The sequence below is a fragment of the Tachyglossus aculeatus genome, chromosome 11 (genome assembly GCF_015852505.1).
Source record: "Tachyglossus aculeatus isolate mTacAcu1 chromosome 11, mTacAcu1.pri, whole genome shotgun sequence".
Classification (NCBI taxonomy): domain Eukaryota; kingdom Metazoa; phylum Chordata; class Mammalia; order Monotremata; family Tachyglossidae; genus Tachyglossus; species Tachyglossus aculeatus.
In genome coordinates, this window is record NC_052076.1 from 6,900,723 (window position 1) to 6,925,269 (window position 24,547).

A 24,547-nucleotide genomic window follows, 5' to 3' on the forward strand; every position below is an offset into this window, starting at 1 on the left:
GCTAAATGGTTTCCTGAGGTCACGTTAGCAGGCTGGTGGCAGAGCTGGGGCTCAAACCTGGGTCTCCTACTCCCAGGCCTGTGATAATTCCACTAGATCATGCTGAGCAGCTGGAGTGTTGTGTGGCTTTCCGAGTTTCTTTGTTGGCAGTGAAGGGAGAAGGGATGCTGGAAAACTGGCAAGCTGGCAGCCTGGGTCCCAGGTCCCAGGTCCCATCCCCGGGAAGCCGGGGAGGGACTGAGCAAAGCTGACCTTCACCGCACTTGGCCTGGATCTGGACATCTTCCACATCCTTCACATCTCCATCATGAGAAGCAGCGTAGCCTAGTGGATAGAGCACGGGCCTGGCAGTCGGAAAGACTTGGGTTCTAATCCGGGCTCTGTCACGTGTCTGCTGTGTGACCTTGGCCAAGTCAGTTCACTCCTCTGGGCCTCAGTTACCTCATCTGTAAAATGGGGATTAAGGCTGTGAACCTCGCGTGGGACATAGACTGGCCCCAACCTGATTACCTTGCATTTACCCCACCACTTAGAACAGGGCCTGGCACATAATAGAGTGCTTAACAAATGTCATACACAACATCAAACAACAACAAGTCTTTCTTTTCTGGTTGTTTTGTGCCTGGGAGAAAAGGCCAGCAGCAGCACTTTGTTTAAGCAGACCACCAGCTCCTCATCTTCAGAAATACCCTCCTACAATGCCAACTCCTCCAGGAAGCCTGACCTGATTAATTTGAAACACCCTAGGAAACTCAGCCCAACATCCACGCTGAGTGAAATGTATTTTATTATTAATCTAGCACTTCCACACTAACATATCCTGATATCCTACTCCCTCCTCCTTAACCTGCAAGCCTCACGTGGGACAGGGACTGTGTCCAACCTGATTAACTTTTATCTACTCTGGGGCTTAGAACAGTGCTTGGCACAAAGTAAGAACTTAACAAGTACCATCATCATCGTATACTTTACACTATGTCCAGCTACATCCATTTCCTCCTCGTCCTACAATTTCTAAAAAAAATTTGTCATTTCTCTTAGATGCTTCAAGGTGAAGTTGTGAATACATTCTTTTCAATCACAGATAAGGGATAAGTCACAGACAAGAGAGAGAAGGAGGTATGGGGAAGACAGGAAGAGGCAGAGAGAGACAGAGAGAGAGAGGGAACAGAAGCAGGTTGGCAGCAGGTTGGATAGAGCACGACCCTGGGAGTCAGAAGGACCTGGGTTTTAATCCCAGCTCCACCATTTGTCTTCTGTGTGACCTTGGACAAGTCACTTCACTTCTATGTGCCTCAGTTACCTCATCTGTAAAATGGGGATTAAGACTGAGCGCCCTGTGGGACATGGTCTGTGTCCAACCTGATTACCTTGTCTTGACCCCAGCCTTTAGTACAGTGCTTGGCACACAGTAGCGCTTAACAAACACCACAGTTATCATTATTATTATTATTAGACGAGAGTGAGATTAAGAGAGAGGTAGAGAGTCAGGGTGGAAGGGAATTGGAAAAATGGGAGCTTCTATCAAACAAAAAAAAAAAGTATAATCGTGCTCACTACCCACAATCTGCTCTTCCCTGAATCAGCCCAATTTTCTGTCCAGCTCTTTCATTCCAGTAAGTACCTTTTATTAAGTGGACCGAATCCCAAATACCAACAACAGTCTCCTCCAGAAGTGACACATCCATGCAGTAAATAAACTCCACCCTGGGGTGAGGGGGGAGATCAGACAATTGATGCTCCTCCTCCGATCCAACTGGAGCAAGTGAGAAGGATTTTTCCAGGCAGGTCCACTCCTTTTCCCTTTGATGGATTAAATATACTTCAACCCTGGTGCTAACACATTTCCAATTCGATACATTTAGCATTGGAAAAGATGAATCACTTCTAGGAGCCGGGTTAACGTGGCTCCAGCAAATATATTACCGCTGGACGGGATGGGATTTCATGGTTTCCATTTGCATCATTAGCTCAGCTATAACAAATGAGACGCTGTATGTGATGTATAATATAGGAAGGAAAACACAGCTGTTGGATTCTGGAGAAAAGTGCATAGGTGCACTGCACCTGAGTCTGTGAACACTTAATAAGCCTTCACCGGAGAAGCCGCCAGTGTTCGGAACGGCGGTGGCTGAAAACCATTATCCATGGATAATTAACTATGTCAAGACACTGAAGTCCTAACATGAGGTCCTCATAATTCCCCACTAAGGGAAAGACAGTATAACATTATTATAATATATTACCAATATCTAACAATAAGACTTTTCCATTTGTGTGTTATTAACGCCGACTGCAAGTTACAGCTGGGTTTACAAGACTACGGTTCCTCTCCTTACACTTTACCCTGAGCTTACCAAGCCAACGTCTTGATTGCTAAACAAAGCAGCTAGCCAAGATCTAGATCTTTATGTAAAGAATAGAAGTGTTTTCACTGGGCAGTAAGTTTTCATATGAGTTTGCATTTCTCATCTTCTTCCCCTCACCTCTCTCCCGCCGCTCATCCACTGTTCCCTGCTATACTTAAGCAGCATTTATTAAGGCTGAAATGGAAGTGAAGGGTCAGCAAACCTAACTTTATATTTGGATCAGTCCAAATAAAACCAATACTGCTTTTAAAAAGGACTCATCTTCTTTGCTTTTCTCTGGTACCTTGCCCATTTTGAGACTCTCCCCTAATAATAATTACAAAAAAATTAATTCTACAATAACAAGGCTCTTTGATGGTTGAAGACAAGTCTCCACTCCATTTATTAAGATGACTTCCTACTGTGTGGGGCTCTGCTTTTCCTCATAATTAAAATCGCACCTGAACAGGACCATCTGTGAGAGTGTATTAAGTTTCTTATAAAACATGAAAACCTCTTCATTTTTTTTCCACGCAAATGCCAATAAATCTTTCACAAACTTTGGGTGAAGTATCAAATCATATATTAAAATAAAGTTTTGTTGGCAAACAAAAAAACAACAGGAAGTGTAGGGTTAGGTTAGCTGATACCACTCCTCACTCACTGCCTCACACTGACAAATTATAAAGAGCTAAATAGTCATTATAATAGTAATAATTCCCATTCCCTTCAAGGCCCTACTGAGAGATCACCTCCTCCAGGAGGCCTTCCCAGACTGAGCCCCTTCCTTCCTCTCCCCTTCGTCCCCCTCTCCTTTCCCCCATCTTACCTCCTTCCCTTCCCCACAGCACCTGTATATATGTATATATGTTTGTACATATTTATTACTCTATTTATTTATTTCACTTGTACATATCTATTTTATTTATTTTATTTTGTTAGTATGCTTGGTTTTGTTCTCTGTCTCCCCCTTTTAGACTGTGAGCCCACTGTTGGGTAGGGACTGTCTCTATATGTTGCCAACTTGTACTTCCCAAGCGCTTAGTACAGTGCTCTGCACACAGTAAGCGCTCAATAAATACGATTGATGATGATGATGGTAATAATCCTAATGATGATAATGGATTTTAAAAATAAAAATAAAAGCTTACAGACTGTAAATTCCTTGCGGGCATGAATCGTGTCTACCAACTCAACTGCAGTATACTCTCCCAAGCGCTTATTAGAGTGCTCTGTGCACAGTAAGTGCTCAATAAATACTATCGATTGACGGATTAAATAAATCCTCATACCTAGAACACGCACACGGAGTGAATGAATGAATCGTTGGCTTTCATGGTCTGTCCTGTCAGCTTTTGGCCACTCGCAGATACACAGAGCATTGGTTGCTTAATATTCCCACTATTTTCAAACCTGCACGTGCTTTGACCCCCAGCATTATCAATCAGAACTGTTGCCACAGGACTGGTGAGTATATGAATTTGGGTATGCAGACTATTACCTCTTCAAGTGGGTCTTGCTCTGCACATAGTAAGCGCTCAATAAATACGACTGATGATGGTCCCTACCCCAGGAAGGAAATGGATGGGTCTCGGAGAGGGGTGGGGGGCGGAGAGTCAATCTCAGTGGATCGGGCTTCCTCAGGGTGGAGAGCCTGTATCGTCACCCAAGCGAACCCCATGTGAACGACCCCGATGAAATGTTGATGGTGAGCTCTAACTGCACAAGCTGCCCAGTTTGTTGCAGTCACCTTTCCAAACTCAGATTTTCTCTTTTAAAGCTGTTTTTATTTTTCCCCTCCCGGAAAAGAACCAAGCTATTCAGATTTGACAACTTCCCCGACTGCGCTTTAGCGCTGCTGTCGGCCTGGAGGCATGTAAAAGGAGGAAGGAGCACCTTCATGCATCAGTGTGACTTTCTGATCCTTTTATTTGGGCAATGAAAGTGTGGTGTGGCCATTTCTAGCCACACTGTAGAGATGCCTACAACCCTCAGAAGGCAGATGAGCATGGATATCTTTAGCACCAGCAAGGCAGCAAAAATGAGAACTCAAAAGGCACCACAGAACCTCCTTTCTGGAATTTGGATCTTTTTTACCTCTTTCAACATTACTGACATGTTGCCAATCTAGAAGTCCACATTCATTCAACAACCTTCACTCCTGAAGATTTCCAAAAAACTGGGGATACAGCACAGGCCTGGGTGTCAGAAAGACCTGGGTTCTAATCGCAGCTGTTTGACCTTTGGGCAAGTCACTTCACTTCTCTATGCCTCATTTACCTCATCTGTAAAATGGGGATTAAGTCTGTGAGTCCCAAGTGGGATATGACCTGATTACCTTGTATCTACCCCAGCACTTAGAACAGTGTCTGGCACATACATAGTAAGCACTTAACAAATACTGGTTTTTTTTAAAAAAAGTGACCTAAGGAAAACTAACTAGACAGCAGGGTTTTTTTTGCTAATGATGTAAGCTTGCATGCCAATCAATCAATCAATCACATTTTTTGAGCACTTACTATGTGCAGAGCAATGTACTAAGCTCTCGGGAGAGTATAGCACAATAGAGTTAGCAGATACGTTCCCTGCAAAGACCATGAAGCCAACCAGACTGACCTGGCTGGGATGACTACACAAAGGCCTTTCCCCAGATAATAATAATAATTGTAAAGTCCTAACTATGTGGCAAGAACTGTACTGAGTGCTGGGGTGGGGGGGGAAACAAGATAAACCAGGTGGGACACAGTCCCTGTCCCACTTGGGGTTCAAAGTCTAAGTAAGAGAGACAATGGGTATTGAGTTCCCCTTTTACGGATGAGGCGACAGAGACTCAGAGCTTTAAGTGACTTGCCCAGAGTCACGGTGCCAGAGCCGGAATTAGAACCCAGGTCCTCTAACCCCCAGGCCCATGCTCTTTCCACTAGCCTATGCTGCAGATAAATCCATTCAAGAAGGCTTATTAAATTTACCCCATGCTGGTATTTATTGAGCGCGTACTGAAGGCAAAATGCATTACTAACCACTTGAGAGAGTAGAACGGAAGCAGGCAGACATTCCCTTATATCAAAGGGATTACAATCTAAAGAGGGAGGCAGGTAGCCAAGAATAATTTACAAATAACGGCAGCAGGAAAAACAACAAGGCTCTGGCAGGAAATAGTAGAAAGTTATCCTATGAAATTGCTTAATAATTAATTGAATATACAAATAAAGGCATAAATAAATATACAAGTGACCAAAAACATACATAAATACGTAAGTGCTGAGGGAAGGACTGAAATATTTAAGGTCTAAGGATAGATGTTGGCCTGTTGCAACTGGAATGCATGGAAATAGTTTGGGAAGACTTCCTGAAGGAGATGGGGGGTTTTTTGTTGTTGTTTCTGGAGGGGTTTGAAGATGGGACAAACATGGTCTGGCTGATTTGGGAGGTTGGGAGGAAGGGTTCCAAGCTAGGGAGACTGGCTTCCTCTGCTCTGGCTTGCTTCCGCCGGCAGGCAAAGACGCCGACTTTCGTTCCTCAGCTACCAACTCTCAGCACCACTCCCCATAGCTTTTAAATCAGGCATATCGTGCGAATATTTCAAATGACGAACCGACTGCAGAAAGAGCGCTTCTGTTCACTTGACAGACAGACTAAATGAAAGACTTGTGTTCAGTCATTAGGAATAATAACGCCAGAGCCCCGTGGGCTAGAATGCCGAGCTGGAGTTTCTCCGGGTGGGGAGGAAACGGCCAGGAAGAGAGTGTGTTTATTATCCTACTAAGATAACTTGCTAATTTTCTGAACAGGGGATTTTAGTGCCCATTCCTCCGTGCTGAAATTTCACCTCATAAGATCACACGCAGCAAACAGCCGGGCGGCAATTACTCCCACTCTTGGGTGGCTTCTGCCGTATTAAGGCCCAAGATTCAGAACGGGTTCTTCATAGGTTCAGCTGCCAATAATGCCCCCTTCCCCTCTCCAGCACACAACCTACACACACACACACACACACACACACACGCCAACCTCACTGGGCAGTTATTTATCGAATTCTCTGTCTCCCACTTTGCGGCTGGTGCCTAGTTTCACAACCTCACCGGGCGGTTATTTATCGAATTCTCTGTCTCCCACTTTGCGGCTGGTGCCTAGTTTCACAACCGCGGAGAAGGGGAGAGGGCTCTGAACCTGCCTACCTCCAACAAGTTTTGGTAAAGTAATGAATAGAGACAGCTCTGGGAATCTCCACCGGCACCGCCTGCCTCTTACTGGCTGCGACAGGGACGCACTGGGGATTGGCAGAAGGTACTTGTCTGATGGGGCCAGGATGGCCTCTTCCTCCTCCGTGACAGCCCGGGTCTCCCCTCTTAAACCTGATCCACCGTAATTCCTTCACAATTCAGCGGCGAGGCAGCTGACAGTAGCAGCTGCAGCTTCTAAGCGAGATGGATGGAATTTTCATAACTAGTTCCCCAAGTTACGTTTTACCTTCAAGATAATTTATGAGCTGCTCCGGAGCCTCGAGGAGACCAATATGCTTGCCATAAAATTAACTGTAACAGGCTTGTAGGTTATAATTAACACTGGGAGGGTATCACCAACTGGTGAAACACATGGCATAATTGATGGTGAAACTGGAAATTAAGCAAGCTAACAATATCATTATCGCGCACATCGCTTTAGCCAAACCTATGCTTTCAGAGGGCTAATTATCATCCCTTCCAGTGTCTGGGTTCTAGTGGGGGCGGTGGGATAAGCGTTGGGGAAGAGATGTGTCCTTTCCCGACTCCAGCACCACCAAATCCGGTTAAGACCATGAACCCCATTCGGGACGGGGACTGTGTCCAACCCTATTTGCTTGTATGCACTCCAGCGCTTAGTACAGTGCCTGGCACATAGTAAGCGCTTAACAAATACCATAATCAATCAATCAATCAATTGTATTTATTGAGCGCTTACTATGTGCAGAGCACTGTACTAAGCGCTTGGAAAGCACAAATTGGCAACATATAGAGATTATTAGATTGTGCCCAGAAGTGATGGACATTTTCGGGGAGGAGCAGTGATCTCTGAGTACCTGGCAACCCCGCTTTCTGGAGGCCCCAGAGAGCCCTTTTCTTCCAGGGTCTGAGAAAGGTGATGGAAAGGTAGCCAGCCCTTCACACACACTGCTCCGGTTGGGCCGGCACGTGGTACTCATTCCGGAGTCCCTTGATCGCGCCGTCACTCGAGCCAGAAATTAAGCTATTCCGCAAGCGCGCTACCCCAAAGTCGATTTCACCAAGGAGCCGCCTCGTCGGCATCTTGTCTCCAAGGAGGAAGCCGAGCTGAAGTAACAAGTTAGCTAATCGGCAGAAGTGGTGTCCGTCGCTAAAATCCGCGAAAAGGGCACCGTTCTATTATTTCTCGCAGTGCTGCCCACCCGGCTAGTCAGTGCTCCAGAAATACTTCATCCTGTGGAATACAAATCTGAATTTCTCAAATCACCTAAAATGAGGGATGGTAGAGGGGTGGATTTTTTGTCCTGGGACAAGATACTCGGAAACCTTCTAATAAGTAATGTAACAGTGTCACCTACAGGCAAGAAGCCCAGGGTGGAAGCCTTCCTCCTCCACCCTCACACTCAATCTACCCACCCTCCCCCCACATTGCTCTTCAAACTGACTGTCATTCTTTTACCTAAAACTCGGGAAAATCTATCGAGGGGGAAATGTGTAAAACACACTAGAGATACCCCTAAGATAGAATAAAATGACTACACTTTATGTGTAGTCTACACTTTAGACTGTGAGCCCACTGTTGGGTAGGGACTGTCTCTATACATTGCCAATTTGTACTTCCCAAGCGCTTAGTACAGTGCTCTGCACACAGTAAGCGCTCAATAAATACGATTGATGATGATGTGGGGGAAATTGCTTCCCTGAGGGAAACACACTGTACAACTAGGGATTAACCAATTATGGAGGGGATAAATTGCTACTTTTCCCACCTTATGGGCACCTACTCAAATCAGTCCTGATCAACTTGGCCAAATATCATTCCACTTTACAGCTTTGCAAAGTGCTGGGAGATAAAAGTTGGTGTTCTCGGCATAGGCCTCTGCTTCTTCTCTTATAAAAGAAGTGGGCCAATGTAGCAGAAGTTATAGTTACAAAAGTACGATCAGTTTCTTCTACAACCTGTGTTTCATGGGGAGGTGGTTAGTACACTGTTAAGAAGTGGGGAAGCTTGCTCTCATGGTGAGCTTAGGCCTAGAGATAACAGGGTGTGCTATTGGAATAAATGCATCCATTCGACAAGCAGCATGACCTAGTAGATGGAGCACGCGTCTGGGAGTCAGAAGTCGGTCCATCATATTTTTTGAGCACTTACGATGTGCAGAGCACTGTACCAAAGGCTTGGGAGAGTACAAAAGAGCAATGTAACGGACACATCCCCTGCCCACAGTGGGCTTACAGGCTAGAGGGGATGTTGGTAGACACATTCCCTGCCCGAACGAGCTTACAGTCTAGATGGGGAGATTGTCTGACCAATTATCTTGTATAATAATAATAATAATGATGGCATTTGTTAAGCGCTTACTATGTGCAAAGCACCGTTCTAAGTGCTGGGGAGGTTACAAGGTGATCAGGTTGTCCCACGGTGGGCTCACAGTCTTAATCCCCATTTTACAGATGAGGTAACTGAGGCACGGAGAAGTTAAGTGACTTGCCCAAAGTCACACAACTGACAATTGGTGAAGCAGGGATTTGAACCCATGACCTCTGACTCCAAAGCCCGGGCTCTTTCCATTGAGCCGTGCTGCTTCTCCTATAGTATGCACACCAGCACACAGTAAGCACCTAACAATTACCACTACTATTATTACTGTTATCATTATTAAAAATAAAAGTCACACTGTACTGAGATGGACGGTAACCAAGTTGTAAAGTACTTAGAAGTGGATAACTGTTTCCTACAACTATTTTCAACCGTTGTTAACATCTAATCTAAGGGAATAAGGATGTCTGTTCTGCACCCTCTAGACTGTAAGCTCGTACTGGGCAGGGAATGTGTCTTTTTCTTGTTAAACTGTATTCTCCCAAGCACTTAGTACAGTGCTCTGCACAGAGTAAGTGCTCCATATATACAATCGACTGACACACACACACACTTAGAAATCACCAATCTCCCCAACTGGAAAACAGCAGCCCAGTTCTTCTATAAAAGACTGTGTACTCTTGCTCCAGATGTTACTGACGGCAACATCAAAACCAGCTTCCCTCGTGTCCCGTGTTCATGTCTGCCATCGTGGCCAGACAACCAGCTAATCTTGCAGGCAGCCGCCACCTGTGACCCCGCGAGTCACAGTGGCACCCATGGCCACTCTAGTCATAGTGGGGACAGTTTCTGGGCACTTCCAACCCACGTGGTCTTGAAGAGGGGTGTGCACACTCACCCACAGGAAACCCTCGGCTCTTCCAGGATGGGGCGGAACAGAGGCCTTCTAGTTTCCCCGTGTCCCATCCCGAGAATCCTCCTCCATGGATTTGGCGGTCCCACAGGCCTCCCGGTTGGATGGGTAATCCTGGTGCCAGTTCTGGCAGAGGTAGAGCTCAGCTGGGAAATGGGATAATCCTAGACTCAGTTAACCCCACGGGCCCTGTAGGAGAGCCAGGAGGAATTCCACCAACAGCCACAAAAGCCGCTCCTGCTAACAAAGAGTTCGGCTCCTCTCGTGGCCTCCTGCTTGTTGATTTTATAAATAAGATGCTCAAAGGTCAATTGGCTTTTGTTCCTCATAAAGCTGTTGAAATAATGACAGGAACAATGGGAATAGCATTAGCGACACTTGCCTCCTCCAGATAAGTCATCATATCTGGGAAAGAAAAGGTAATCCAATCTCCAGACTCATTTAATCCTCACCTCTATATTTAGACGATGTTTCAATTCCTGCTCGCTTTATGAGCGGGTTTTATGGAGTTATCAGGTTTTATAGAGTTATCCGGTCCAGAGACACAAAGGACACTCTGCTTCGGGCAGCAGAATGCACAGATTGGTATCATTAGAGGAGCTGGGGTGGATACACTGAAAAGGAGTATCTGTGGCATGTTTCCTCTCACCAGGATGCCTGGCATTTGGCAACCTTGGCTTTCGCAGTTTCTCTCCCAGCTTTCTAGCAGTTTATGTCTCTGGCAGCAACCACCAGCCCCGGCAGAAATGATGACAGGGGTTCTATGATTGACCATCCGGTGACAAAGTTAAGGCAGGGTGAACTTGTGCCAAGAGCCTAGGTCCTTGAATCAGGGGGCTTAGGATCCGGTCTCAGCCCTAGAAGCTGGGTGTTCTTGGAGAAGAGGTGTGACCTAGTGGATAGAGCACGGGCTTGAAAGTCAGAAGGACCTGGGTTCTAATCCTGTCTCCACCATTTGCCTGCTATGTGACCCAGGGCAAGTTACTTTACTTCTCGGTGCCTCAGTTACTTCATCTGTGAAATGGCGACTGTAACTGGAGCCCCATGTGGAACGTTGACTGTGCCTGACCTAATTAGTTTGAATCTACTCAAGCGCTTAGTATAGTGCCCGGCACTTGGTAAGCGCTTAACAAATACCAAAAAAAAAAAAATCACAATACTTCGGAGCCTCAGTTTTCTCATCCGTAAAACAGGAACAATCCTACCTCTCTTTATCTCACAGGGATGGTTAAGAAGATAAAATGAGATTACAGGTAAGAAAATGCTATATAAATTCAAGGTTTGGCAAATATGATTTTTACTCTATCGCCAATTGTGTCAGACCCACCATGTATTCTGTAGGCCTATCTGCTCTCTCCTTTCCTTAACCCAAACCTTCCCCCAGTGGGAAACACATTCAGATCAATTCTGCACTTGTATTTGTTCCCTTTAGTCACCCCTCTCTCAGCCCCACAGCACTTACGCATTGATCCCTAATTTAGTTATTTAGATGATTGTCTGTCTTCCCCTCTTGACTATAAGCTCACTGTGGGCAGGGAACATGTCTACCAACTCTGCTGTACTGTACTCTCCAAGATATTTAGTATAATGCTCTGCAAACAGTAAGTGCTCAATAAATACCACTGACTGATTGAATTCATCCAGAAATCAACACGAACAATTCTGGCTGTTCTGAAGTCCTGAAAGCTGGGTTCCTGGATAAATATGTCCTGTTTTTGCAGTTCCAATTGCCTGGGTTTCCAGCTCTGATGAAGGAATCTGAACCCAGATCCCCAGGCAAATATTGGGCCATTACAGTCATTTAAAAGTGAAAAAACAAAACCAGCAAAATGGGACCCCAAAGCCCTATCACCGCCTAGATAGGTATGCTGCCGGGTAGTGGAAAACAAGGGCTGCAGTTAATGACTTACCAGACACAGCAACCATCCTGGCTCCCGTGCTCATTTTTCGGGAAATGTGTTCCCATAGGGACCTGTGGAATCTCCCTTTCTGCAGATCTTCGAGCGACAAAACCGGCATTAGAACCTAGGTTCCCTGACTCCCAGGACCACTAGGACCACTCCACTAGGCCACATTGCTTTTCGACCTGGCCTCTAGACTGTGAGCTCATTGTGGGCAGGAATGTGCCTGTTTGTTGTTATATTGTACTTTCCCAAGCACATGGTAAAGTGCTTTGCACACAGTAAGCACTCAGCAAATACAATTGACTGCATGAATGGTCTCTGTTTTCAATCTAGTCTTTGAGGATCTGGAGAGACAGCTCTAAAGTCCGCTGACCTGAATATTCGCCCTAATTTCCCTGCAGATTCCAAGGACAGGTCCTTGGAATGAGGTCATTTGGAGGTTAAAGGCAAAGATAAATATCTCCCAAATCCCAAAGTGGTCTTCCTTGATGAGTGTCTAATTAAGCTGAGTCCCTATTGTTCTTCTTGATTGAGCGGGCACTTAATACAGTGTTCTGCACACAGTAAGAACTCAATAAACACCACTGATTGAATGGTGAGCTGCCAGCCTTTGGAGAATCCCAAAAAAGGAAACTCAGGGGAAGCAAGAGCAAAAGAAACAAGAGGAATCTGGTAGAAAACAACTAGATAACGGGCAGCGGGCATCTCGGGGAATGGATTGCTAAAGTGGGGTGGCCATTTGCCCAGTTTTATACTGGTTTTCAACTGGTCTAAAGTCTGTCAGGTATCCCTGTCTTTTATGTCCACTATTTTAAAATTAAGTACCTAAACTGATGATAACTGTGGTATTCGTTAAGTGCTTACTATGTGCCGGGCACTGTACTAACTGCTGGGGTAGACACAAACAAATCGGGTGGAAAACAGTCCCTGTTCCACATGGAGCTCATGGTCTCAATCCTCATTTTACAGATGAGGTAACTGAGGCCCAGAGAAGTGAAGTGTATTGCCCAAGGTCACACAGCAGATTAGTGAAGGAGCTGGGATTAGAACCCAGGTCCTTCTGATTCCCAGGCCTGTGCTCTACCTACTAGTCACGCTGCTGCACGTCAATTGAAGACTCAAATACTCACCCCTAACCCTGGGTCACTGTAACGTGATCCAAGCACTTAGTACAGTGCTTCGCACTCAGTAAGCACTCAATGTATATGAATGAACATACATCTCCTTAAACACTGTTGCTTCCTCCTTTAATATATTTTATAGTCTGTTCTCCATCACTAAGTTGTAAGCTCCTTGAGGACAGTCATCATGTCTGCTGGCATTATTATACTCTACCGAGCACTTAGTACAGCGTCAGCACTAAGTGCTCAGTAAATACAATGGATTGATTGACTTATTGAGAACTCAAAGACTGGAGCAAGTAGGTTAGGGGCACTAGGCTATAAGCTCCTTGTGGGCAGAGAATTTGTCCGCCAAATGTGTTGTTTTGTATTCTCCGAAGTGCCGTGTTCTGCACCCAGTAAACGCTCAATAAATGCTACTGATTGATCGATAGACCTTCTGAAGAAATACCCTTGGGGTGAAATTCGTTTCCTTCCTCAATACATGGTGGATGATATCATCACACTACATCGCATCCCTGGAGCGAGGGCTTTTCGTTGACTGATATTTTTGAGTGCCGTCAGTGGCCACCTCTGTTTTGCTTAGCTTTGTTTTTAGACCCACCTCCCATTAAACTAAACATACCTAACATGCCGTCTGCCCGCTATCCGGCAGCAGCACCACCAACCAAGGAGAGGACCGGCTCCATTCGTCTGCCATTTTAAAATTTTCTCTTGCAAAAAGGTTTTCACTGCCGTGGCTGTTTCGTGCTTCACATGGCTTAACAAATGTTTCTCATTTTTGGAACTTGGGCCCTGAGGCAACTTAACCCTGGCAGATGTTTTGAAAACCGGAAAAGAAAATAATAAAGTTATTTATTTCTTTACTTCTTCCACAATCCTTAAATGCTTAATACAGGGCTCTGCACACGGTAAACATTCAATCAATCAATCAATCAATCAATCAATCAATCATATTTATTGAGCGCTTACTGTGTGCAGAGCACTGTACTAAGCGCTTGGGAAGTACAAGTTGGCAACATATACAAACAGTCCCTACCCAACAGTGGGCTCACAGTCTAAAAGGGGGAGACAGAGAACAAAACCAAACATACTAACAAAATAAAATAAACAGAATAGATTAGATTAGATTGAAAAAGGGGGCTCAATCTGGGAAGGCCTCCTGGAGGAGGTGAGCTCTCTGGGTTCAAATCCCGGCTCCGCCAATTGCCAGCTGTGTGACCTTGGGCAAGCCACCTCACCTCTCTGGGCCTCAGTTCCCTCATCTGGAAAATGGGGATGAAGACTGGGAGCCCCACAGGGGACAACCCGATCACCCTGCATAACACTAATAATAATAATAATGATGGCATTTATTAGGTGCTCAATATGTGCAAAACACTGTACCCCAGCACCTAGAACAGTGCTTTGCATGTAGTAAGCGCCCATGATTTCTCTTCATGTTTGATCCTGTATCTGCCTCTTGGCTCACCCCTAAACCAACAGGTAGCTAAATCAAGAGCAAAGTCATTTTTGAACCCTTCTGGGAATAATATCGCTATTATTCAATTTAGGAATAAAAGTACAGGGAACTTTCCGATTTGTGGATTGTGTTCTTGAGGAGGCTCATGCTAAGGAAAAATCGACCAAATGGGAATGAATGAATGGGTTTGGGGTAGGTGGTTCAAAGACGCCAGAGTGACTGACATTTTTTATTTGAACACCTACATTACCCTTTCATCCATCAGTAACAGAATGCTTTACCTCTTTGCCATCATACTGTATTACATCTTGTAAAGTTACAAAGACCCATCATACTGTATTACATCTTGTAAAGTTATAAAAACTCTTGTAAAATTACAAAGACCCAAAGGAATAGAAAGTCCTGCATGCTAGATTGTCAGCTCCTTGCGGGCAAAAACTTTGTCTACTTACCCTATGATGCTCCCCCATTCAATGAATCAATCAACTGCGTATATTGAGTGCCTACTATGTGCAGAGCACTGTACTAGGGGTTTGGGAGAGTACAACTGAATAGAGTTGGTAGACACATTCCCTTTCTCCAACGATTGCTCTGCCCAGAAGAAACGTTCAATAAATTCCACTGATCAGTCGATTGGTTACAGTACTGGGCGACTGAGGCAGAGGTGGGAAAATGTAGCAACATCACACTTTGACTGATGTCATGCATACCCTCTCCACTATTTCTTCCTCTCATGAGTCTCCTTGGCCCACTTGAGGATGATGTTATACCTGAACAGACTGGTATTGTGGGAAGAAATGGTCCCTAATCCTGCCCTCCCAAAGGTCACAACTCCACCAAGAGATCTTCCCCGATTAAGCCCTATTTTCCCTGGCTTGCTCTCCCTTCTGCGTCATCAGTGCACTCGGACCTGTGACCTTTGGGCATTTGATATTCACCCCACCCCCTGCCCCACAGCACTTATGTACATATCTTTACATAATTTATTAAAAATGATTTATTTATATTAATACCAGTCTCTCCCCTCTAGGCTGTAAGTCCATTATAAGCAGGGATGCTAATCGTGCTCATCTGCTAATCCTGTTGTAGTACACTCTCCCAAGCGCTTAATGCAGTGTTCTGCACATAGTAGGCACTCAATAAATACCAGTGATTGATTTTTTTCCTTGTGTTATATCCAGATTGGGTAGGAAAACATGCAATCTAGCAGAACTGAATGTTCAACTCCCCTGATGAGGCCTGGAAAGGCCAGTAAAAAATATCACCCAAGAACCAGCCTCCCTGGGACCACACCAACTCCCATTATGAGAGGCAATCAATTAACTGATCAATGGTATTTATTGAGCACTTACTATGTGCAGAGCACTGTATTAAGGACTTGGGGGAGCACAGTACAACATAATTAGCAGACATGTTCCCTGCCCATAAGAAGTTTATGAGCTTTCCATCTCCAACCTCACTCACTCCCAGCCCCCTCAAGACTGTAAGCTCATTATGGGCAGGGAATCAATCAATCAATCGATCGTATTTATTGAGCACTTACTGTGTGCAGAGCACTGTACTAAGCGCTTGGGAAGTACAAGTTGGCAACATCTCTCCAAACTCTTTGGTATCATACTGTCTCAAGCACTTAATACAGTGCTCTGCACATAGTAAGTGCTCAATAAGTGCCATTGATTGATTAACTAGATCAAACACTACAAACACCTCTCCTCTCTCAATGAGCAGACTTGCCTTTTCCTCCACCGTTTCTGAAGCTGGACTTAAAGAACCATCACCTTTGCCCCAAAACGCATCCTGGAAAAATCGAGCGCTACGAAACCCAGTCAGTGAAAGCAGGAATAATCCATTAATCAATCAATGGTATTTATTCAGCGCTTACTATGTGCCGGGCACTACACTAAGCACTTGGGAGAGTACAGTACAACAGAATTAGCAGACATGGTCCCCACCCATAAGGTAGAAGGTGTCAAAAGAGTAGAGAAAGGAAGGGAACCAGGGCAGCAATGGGCCTAGAAATGGCTGTTCAAGTCTTCCCTCAGGGACAGGATAACAGCCACGGCAGTGAAGGAGCTGTCGACCGTGATGAAAAAATGATGGAGGACAGAGAGGGGGAAGACCAAGAGGAATAGCACATGAGAAGCAGTACAGCCTGGTGGATAGATCACGGGCTTGGGAGCCAGAAGGACCCAGGTTCTAATCTCGGCCCCACCACTTGTCTGCTGTGTGACTTTAGGCAAGTCAATTCACTTCTTTGTGCCTCAGTCATCTCAACTGTAAAATGAGGATTAATACTGTGAGCCCCAGGTGGGACAGGGACTGTATCCAACCTGATTAGCTTGTCTCTATCCCAGCATTTACTATGCCTGGCACTTAGTGGAAAGAGCCCGGGCTTTGGAGTCAGAGGTCATGGGTTCAAATCCCTGCTCCACCAATTGTCAGCTTAAAGTGACTTTGGGCAAGTCACTTAACTTCTCTGGGCCTCAGTTACCTCAATTGTAAAATGGGGATTAAGACTGTGAGACCCCCTTGGGACAACCTGATCACCTTGTAACCTCCCCAATGCTTAGAACAGTGCTTTGCAAATAGTTAGCACTTAATAAAGGCCATTATTATTATTATATTAAGTGCTTAACAAATACCATAAGACAAATAGCATGTGGCAATTTGGGTGGTGGAAGAGAAGGCCAAAAACCATGATAGCCCAACCTAAAGCAGGACACCTGGTCACTCCAGCCTAGTACAACAAGGATCCTAAAACATAGTTTGGTCCCTACTAAGGATTAGGTTGGTGTCTAACATTGACCCTTACCTAAAACAGTCTGGCCAAAACACACATCTTTCAGAAGATACCCTTAAACTACACAGATACAGTATGTACATGTTAGAATTAATTTTTCCTGGTAAAAAGGAAGGGGAAATAACATATCTTGATACAATCTTCAAATTATGTGTTTTCTTCTAAATTGGCCAGCAAAGTTGCCAAGTTGATGTAAGAAGGAATCCAAACTTGACTGTTGATTCTTTAATAAATCAAAAATGGGTCCAGTAACATAAGACTCTCATAAGCTGGACAGATAGTTTTCAGAAGCAGAAGCCGCATTACCAAGAAAATCTCCAAGAGAATGGATTTTCTCGCATTATTTTTACTCAGTGAGGAGACAGATAAAATGGTCGATTTGTTCCCACTTCCCACTGACTATCTCAGGCAAGCAGAGACACAGGCATAGACCTACTCCTTTCGTATTTTCCCCTTTACGTATCAAATCATCGACATTCCGTTATCTTCCATTTCTTATTTATAATGAAGTCATCCAAACTCAAAGAGTTGCAAACTAATACTTTTCAGGTAGAACATCATTTTTGGCCTAATGGCATTTGAAATGAACTTTGAAGGGCTTCGTGGACAGCGGTGGGTTTAAGATCTGTTCACGAGTGCTGATTTCAGGGTAAGAAAGATTCAGGCCCAGACGCTCAACTGTACCTTTTCTTTGTCACACTTTTCAAATGATAATGTCTTCCACTGTCACCATTAAATCTTAATCCATTCCAGCTCTTCACATGGGTCATTGGTTCTATATGGACTGCTGTTATTTTAAAATGTTTCCCCTTGGTAGGGAAAGCAAAAAAAAAAAAAAAAAAAAAAAGCTGTTGAGAGCCAGATGGACCGCTTCACAGTTCATTTATCAAATCTAATACAGTGGCTCCACCCTCCTCTCGCCCACTATTGCGGTTAAACTTCCATATAATTCGGTAATCGTTTTCATTATCAGAGAGTGGCTTTACGGGGTTGTGATGGGGGGGGCTCTAGGATACCCTGGCTGCCCCGTACCCCACAGCTGTTCTTTTTGGCCTCTTCTTCCTGCAGCACACCCTAAGATCTTCATAGTTTATTAGCTGCAGACTGACCTATGCAAAGCACAGGTCAAGAAGGGGTCAGAGCAGAGGGCTTGCCGGGCTCTTTAAAAGCTATAACGACCTGTCCATCAGGCCCCAGTGTGGTGTATAAACAAACCTAGTCCTCTAGAAATTTCTGCTAAAGGTTAGTCTGGATTCAGAGCCTTACCTGTGGTGATTTAGATCCCTACCTTGCCAGGGAGGTGGAAGATGGCCTTCAGAACAGGCCTTTTTGGAGAGAACTGTGGAGGATTGTGGGCTTTGGGGCTAAAACCCATGGCATTCCATTGGGCCCCTGTGAGCAGAGCTATGGACCCATGACAAGCGTTGTTTCCAATTGTTCTGTGGAAACGCCGCTCTTTCTGAAAGCTGTATTCACCAGGGATATGAGCCTTCTGTTCAAGACACTTTGGGGCGGCTAAAGGAAAAGAAAGCACGCACACACACACACACACGCACGCATGCACACTCCTGGCCTGGGAAAAGCCACGATGATTTTATAGCTTCTTTTTAAAGTTCCTTCTTTTTTTAAACCTTTCCGCCATCCTGACATCACTCATGAACTTGATGGAGACCCAGAACGGCTCGGTTACAAGAAGGCCTCAACGAAGCTTTTGCCAATGCCTGTGACTTAGCAGCTCTACATTCTTAAAAGTTATTCTCTTCAGCACACGCTCTGTAATGCATGATGTAAAGTCATCTGAGTCATCTGTAGCTTCCAGAAGAGAAAAAAAAAAAGATGTCTATTATCTAATCTAGCTGATCCCCTGATAGCCCGCTGAAAGTAAAATACTGTAACCTAACGCTCAGCCTTTGATGAGTGCTAATTATTTCCTGTTTGAGCACATTATTTTCATGTAATTCCAAAGTACACAATGGGCTGAGCTCTAAAACAAGGGCAGTAAGGGGAACACTTGGGCGGATGCTTTATAACTTTCACCACCGCCTGCTTGATGGCTACCCCTACTCCATGCTTCATTCCACACATTCGGCTGAAGCTTTGATGAGGAAGGAGGAGGTGTATGGTATCAGTCTGTTTATGTAGATCATATGGATGGGACTCTCAGATAGGTCACCCGGATGGGAAACATCAAATGGGGGGTTGCGGGGGGCGTCCGGGAAGGAGGGAGAGGGATTATGGTCATTTAATACCCTAAGGACACTTTCTTTCTGAGCTTCTCAAAGCCCTGGGCTCTTGACATTTTCTTTCAGGTGTTTAGTTTTAGGGAGGCCTGCACAGTGTCTGCTCTAAGCTTTCTCTCTCCTCCCTCCCACGACAATGTACTTGAGCATTTTTGTTTCAGAGACTAGACTATATTGACTTCAGGACTGGCTCCAGCTCCTGATTAAATTGTTAGCAGTAAGTGAGGCCCAGAAACACTGTAACCAGAATCCTTTTAAACAAGTTGTTTTTGTCATGTTGCCTGGAGATTTGGTGTATTAGGAAATGATTGTTAACCAACCCAACGCGCGCTCCACAGACGTTCACTCCCCACATCGAATCCTTCACGGGAGAAGGGGAGTGGTTTTTCTTTCTTTCTTTTCTCACATCGAGCCAACCACTGGGAAAAAGAGAGAGAGGGAGTGACTCGGACAAACGGAGCAAGGACTCCCAGGAAATCCCCGCTGACGCTTTATGTTGCCTAACGAGATTAAAAATTTTACCAGGGCATGTCCAAAGTAAATAAATCTTGGGAGCTTTTCTTTCTCCTGAGGAGGAAAAACAAACTGGAAAATGATTTCCTCCCTGGAGCTGAAAGTGTCAGCTCCCTGATACCATTCTCCAGCCTCTGTCGTTCCATCCTGGCAATGGGTGTGGCATACAAGTTTCATGGGTATATAAGGGTACTCCTGTGATAGCACTGTTTCTATGGTATTTGTTAAGCACTTACTACATGCCAGGTACTGTACTGTACTGGGGTAGTACAAGATAATCAGGTTGGAAGCAGTATGTGTCCGATTTGGGCTCATAGGATTTATCCCCATTTTACAGATGAGTTAACTGAGGCACAGAGGAGATATGTGACTTTTTTATGGTGTTTGTTAAGCTCTTAATACGTGCCAGGCACTGTCCTAAGTGCCAGGGTAGATACAAGCTATTTAGTTCGGGCACAGTCCTTGGCCCATATTGGGCTCACATTTCAAATCCCCATTTTACCAAAGACATAACTTGGGCATAGAAAAGATAAGTGGCTTTTTTAATGGTGTTTGATAGGAGCTTACTCTGTGCCAGGCACTGTACTAAGCACTGGGGTAGATACAAACTAATCAGGTTGGACACAGTCCACGTTCCACATGAGGCTCACAGTCTTAATCCTCATTTTACAGTTGAGGGATTTATTTTACTTGTACATATTTGCTGTTCTATTTACTTTGTTAATGATGTGCATTTAGCTTTAATTCTATTTGTTCTGATGACTTGACACCTGTCCACATGTTTTGTTTTGTTGTCTGTCTCCCCCTTCTAGACTGTGAGCCCGTTGTTAGGTAGGGACCGTCTCTATATGTTGCCAACTTGTACTTCTCAAGTGCTTAGTACAGTGCTCTGCACACAGTAAGTGCTCAATAAATACGATTGAATGAATGAACGAATGAACTTGCTTAAGTTCATGCAGCAAACAAATGGTAGACCTGGGATTAGCATCAATAGATACCCCCTCTCTTCATTGATCAGGATTTCTCCAGGATCAACCGGAGCCTCACCCAAGTCAACCTCCTCATTTTCAGAAATCTAGGTACTCAAGAAATACTAGTACTGGTATTTACTGAGTGTCTACTGAGAGCAAAGCTCTGTCCTAACTTCCTGGTAACGTAACGCAGAAGGTCACGTCACGCTCCCTGTCTACAGAGAGTTTAAAGTATAAGCAGATGGGGATTCACTTACATTTCAGGAGATTGTGAGAACCACAAAACCCTACAGTGTGAACTTACCAACAGCCCTTGACTGCTATACTCAGAGAAGATTCAGGAGACAGGCAAGCCTCTGGGAATAAATAACAAGATAATTTCCCACCCCCCTTCCCTAACGCCCCTTGTATAGCCAACTATAAATAAGATCCTTTCAGTTACGTGGCCTAGTGGATAGAGCACAGGCCTCTAATCCCAGCTTCACCATTTATCTGCTGCGTGACCCTGGGCAAGTCACTTCACTTCTATGTGCCTCACTTACCTCATCTGTAAAATGGGGATTAAGACTGTGAGCCCCATGAGGGTCACAATTACCTTATCCCAGCACTTAGAACTGTGCCTGGAACGTTATAGGCATTTAACAAATACCATTAAAAATAAAGATTAGCTCAGTTCCACAGTCACACACACCCCACCTTTGGAGAGCTGTAGTCTTTCATCATCATCAGCATTGTCATCATCATGATGAGTATTCAATAGTGTCCAGCTCATCAAACCAGGTAGTTTGGGGCATGCAACAAAAGTAGGAGATCAGGTCTCTGCCCTAGAGGCGATTACTACCAATCATATTTATTGAGTACTTATTCTGTATAGAGCACTGCATTGGGAAAGTACAATACAACAGAGTTGGTAGACATGATCTCTCCCTTCTCTCTCTCTACCCCTCTGCCTCCAGAAGAGAGAATGACAATGTATTTCATAATACTTATACAGATCAACTTGTAAAGTAGTTTAAAGCCCAAGAACAGAACAACCTGTACGGCAAAAGAGGCCACATCAAAGAAGAATTGATACCTGCTTGTCACTCTAAATGGAGTTAAAAATTCTAGGCAAACCATTTCTAAATGGAATATTTCCTTATCAGTAAACTCGCGCGCTAAATGTCGCACTGAGGACTTCACCCTAAGTAAATGCTCATATTTTATCTGGGAGTCAATTCAACACAGCAAACTCTCATCCCTTCAGAAATAGGTTTGTGACTTTGATAGTTTTTGGCACTGAATAACTCATTCAGTCCCTATATACAAACATACACAAGGAGCATAGTCTCACTGGTCGTAAAAATGATTTCTTGCGGGTGTGAAGAGCACCTAACGGAGACCCCAGCAGGAAAACTGAGAACAGTCCTCGTGTCCACACAGGGAACGGAGCAAAGGAAGAAGCCAAGGACAGCTCAGAAGAGCGAAAACTAAACCTCCCAAATAACCCTTCTATACAAGCAAAGGAATCCCAGAAATGGGGTTAATAAACCCTTCTCCTTGCTGAAAGGGAGAAGAGGGAAAAGCATGGCCTAGTAGAAAGAGCACAGGCCCGGGAGTCAGAGGACCTGGGTTCTAATCCCAGCTCTGCCAATTGCTCTCCCAGTTGCTTGCTGTGTGACCTTGGGCAAGTCACTTAACTTCTCTGTGCCCGAGTTCCTCAACTGTAATACAGGGATTCGATACCAGTTCTCCCTCCTACTTAAGACTGTGAGCCCAATTTTGGTATTGAATCCCCATTTTGCAGATGATAAGGGAACTGAGACACAGAGAAGTAAAGTCACTTGCCCAAGGCCACCCACCAGCCAAGTCGAGGAACTGGGATTAGCACCAAGGTCATCTGACGCCCAGGCCCGTGCTCTTTCCACTAGGCCTCACTGATTCATCATCATCACCACCATCAACGGTATTTACTGAAAACTTACTGTGTGTACAGCACTGTACTAACTGCTTGGGAGTGTACACTACAGCAGAGTTGGTGGACACATTCCCTGCCCACAGTGAGCACTAGTTTCCTACTAAATGCCACAGTTAAAATGATCTATGATATTGGGCCAGAAAAGTCCGCCGTCGCGCTCACCACTGAGCCACGGCTTAAACTGAGCCTGCATAGGACGGGGAGGGGGCTGACGACATTTAAAACAAGTTTCCCTCTTGCCCTTGGGTGGGCCCAAGGGTGGGCTTCTGATAGCCCGGAGGATGTCCCGGGCAGGCAATGGGGGCTGGCATTGCCGGGGGTGGCGGCTCTCACCTGGTTCTCCATTCCCTCCGCAGCTCCTGACGCTCCGTAAGCAGGGCCAGCAAGCAGGTAACGATTTCATTCTTTTGTTCCATGGGTTGTTCTTCCTTTCTAACTGCACAGAGCACCGCTTTTGTCTAGAAGAAAATCACCACCCGAAAAGAAAAGAGGGGGAAAAAAAAAAGAGGGGAAAATTAATAAAAAAAAGCCCATAAGCAAATAAGGACAGTAAATCAATGGCTTTTTTTATTACAGTTCCACCACTGACAAATCAATACAATAAATGATGGGCCAAAATGGGCACCATATATTTGGTATTTAATCAATGTACATGGCACATAAGGTAAACGGTAAGGCTCCATTGCCTTAAGTAACATATCAAGATATTGCGCATCGTCCTACTCATTTTCTCCATCCGCAAGGCCGTCCCTTTTCCCTGGAAGCTGCCTGGCACGAGCTATTAATAGAAATAATTCTCACATACACTTCTCTGGGACTTGTTTGTCTTGCCTTTTGTTTTTATAGAACAATTTCTGACCCTCTCTGTCTCTTTCCTCTGGTAATGGCAGCTTCCCCCGCCTCCCATCTCACTTCCCAAATCACTGGTTTCTCCTTCCCAGCTCCACCGAGGATAGCTTGTTTGCTCCCTCCTTCTCCTTGCATGTTGAAAAAAAAAATCAACACTTTCCAAGGAAACAAACAATGTAAACCCCAAACCCAAATCCTATCATATTTGAATTGATGTTTTCCAGATCGGGAAAATACACCGTGCTCAATTAGACACACATTTCAAAGGACTCTGTCATTTTTAAATGCATATAGATGATCTTCCCTAGAAGATGACGCATTTTATGGAGAATTATGTTCACACACACACACACACACACACACACACACACACACACACACTTCTCTAAAGAACCAGGAGTGGCGCTTGACACAGTAAGTGCTTAATGAATATGATAATTACTTAAATTAAATTGACTACAGCAGTTCATATCCAAACACACCTCATTTAGAGCATTAAAAAAATCATACACACAATGGCCTGAAATGATTGTTTTTGTTTGTCTTCAGCCCAGGATGAATGATCAGCTTGTTTAAGTGTATCATAAACATCCTGGAAAAATTACGCAGCAGGGACACTCCATGAAAGATGAATGCAGCTTGGGAAAATTCTACAGTTGTTTTTCTGAAATTTGAGGACTCCCTCTCATCCTAGGGCTGAAGTTTAAGTCCTTTCATCACGTGTCTGTGAACAGCACATAATTGGAGCAAAGGGACTGGAAAGGTTTTCACCAAGTTTGTCTTTTCCTTTCCCCATCTGCAAACCTTCTAAGCATCTCTAGCCACAAGAGAAGCAGTGTGGCCTAGTGGATAGAGCCCAGGCCTAGGAGGCAGAAGCACCTGGGTTCTAATCCCAGCTCTGCCACTTGTCTGCGGTGTGACCTTGCACAAGTCACTTCACTTCTCTG

At 44.7% G+C, this 24,547-nt stretch overlaps 1 protein-coding gene across 1 annotated transcript in view; it reads right to left on the reverse strand.

Annotated features, from left to right (window-relative positions):
- Window positions 1-24,547, reverse strand: part of FTO (FTO alpha-ketoglutarate dependent dioxygenase) — a 271,168-nt gene that overhangs the window by 143,279 nt on the left and 103,342 nt on the right. The window contains exon 8 of the mRNA XM_038754225.1: window positions 23,085-23,209. Coding sequence (XP_038610153.1) covers window positions 23,085-23,209 — 125 coding nt within the window. The remainder of the gene's footprint in view (window positions 1-23,084; window positions 23,210-24,547) is intronic.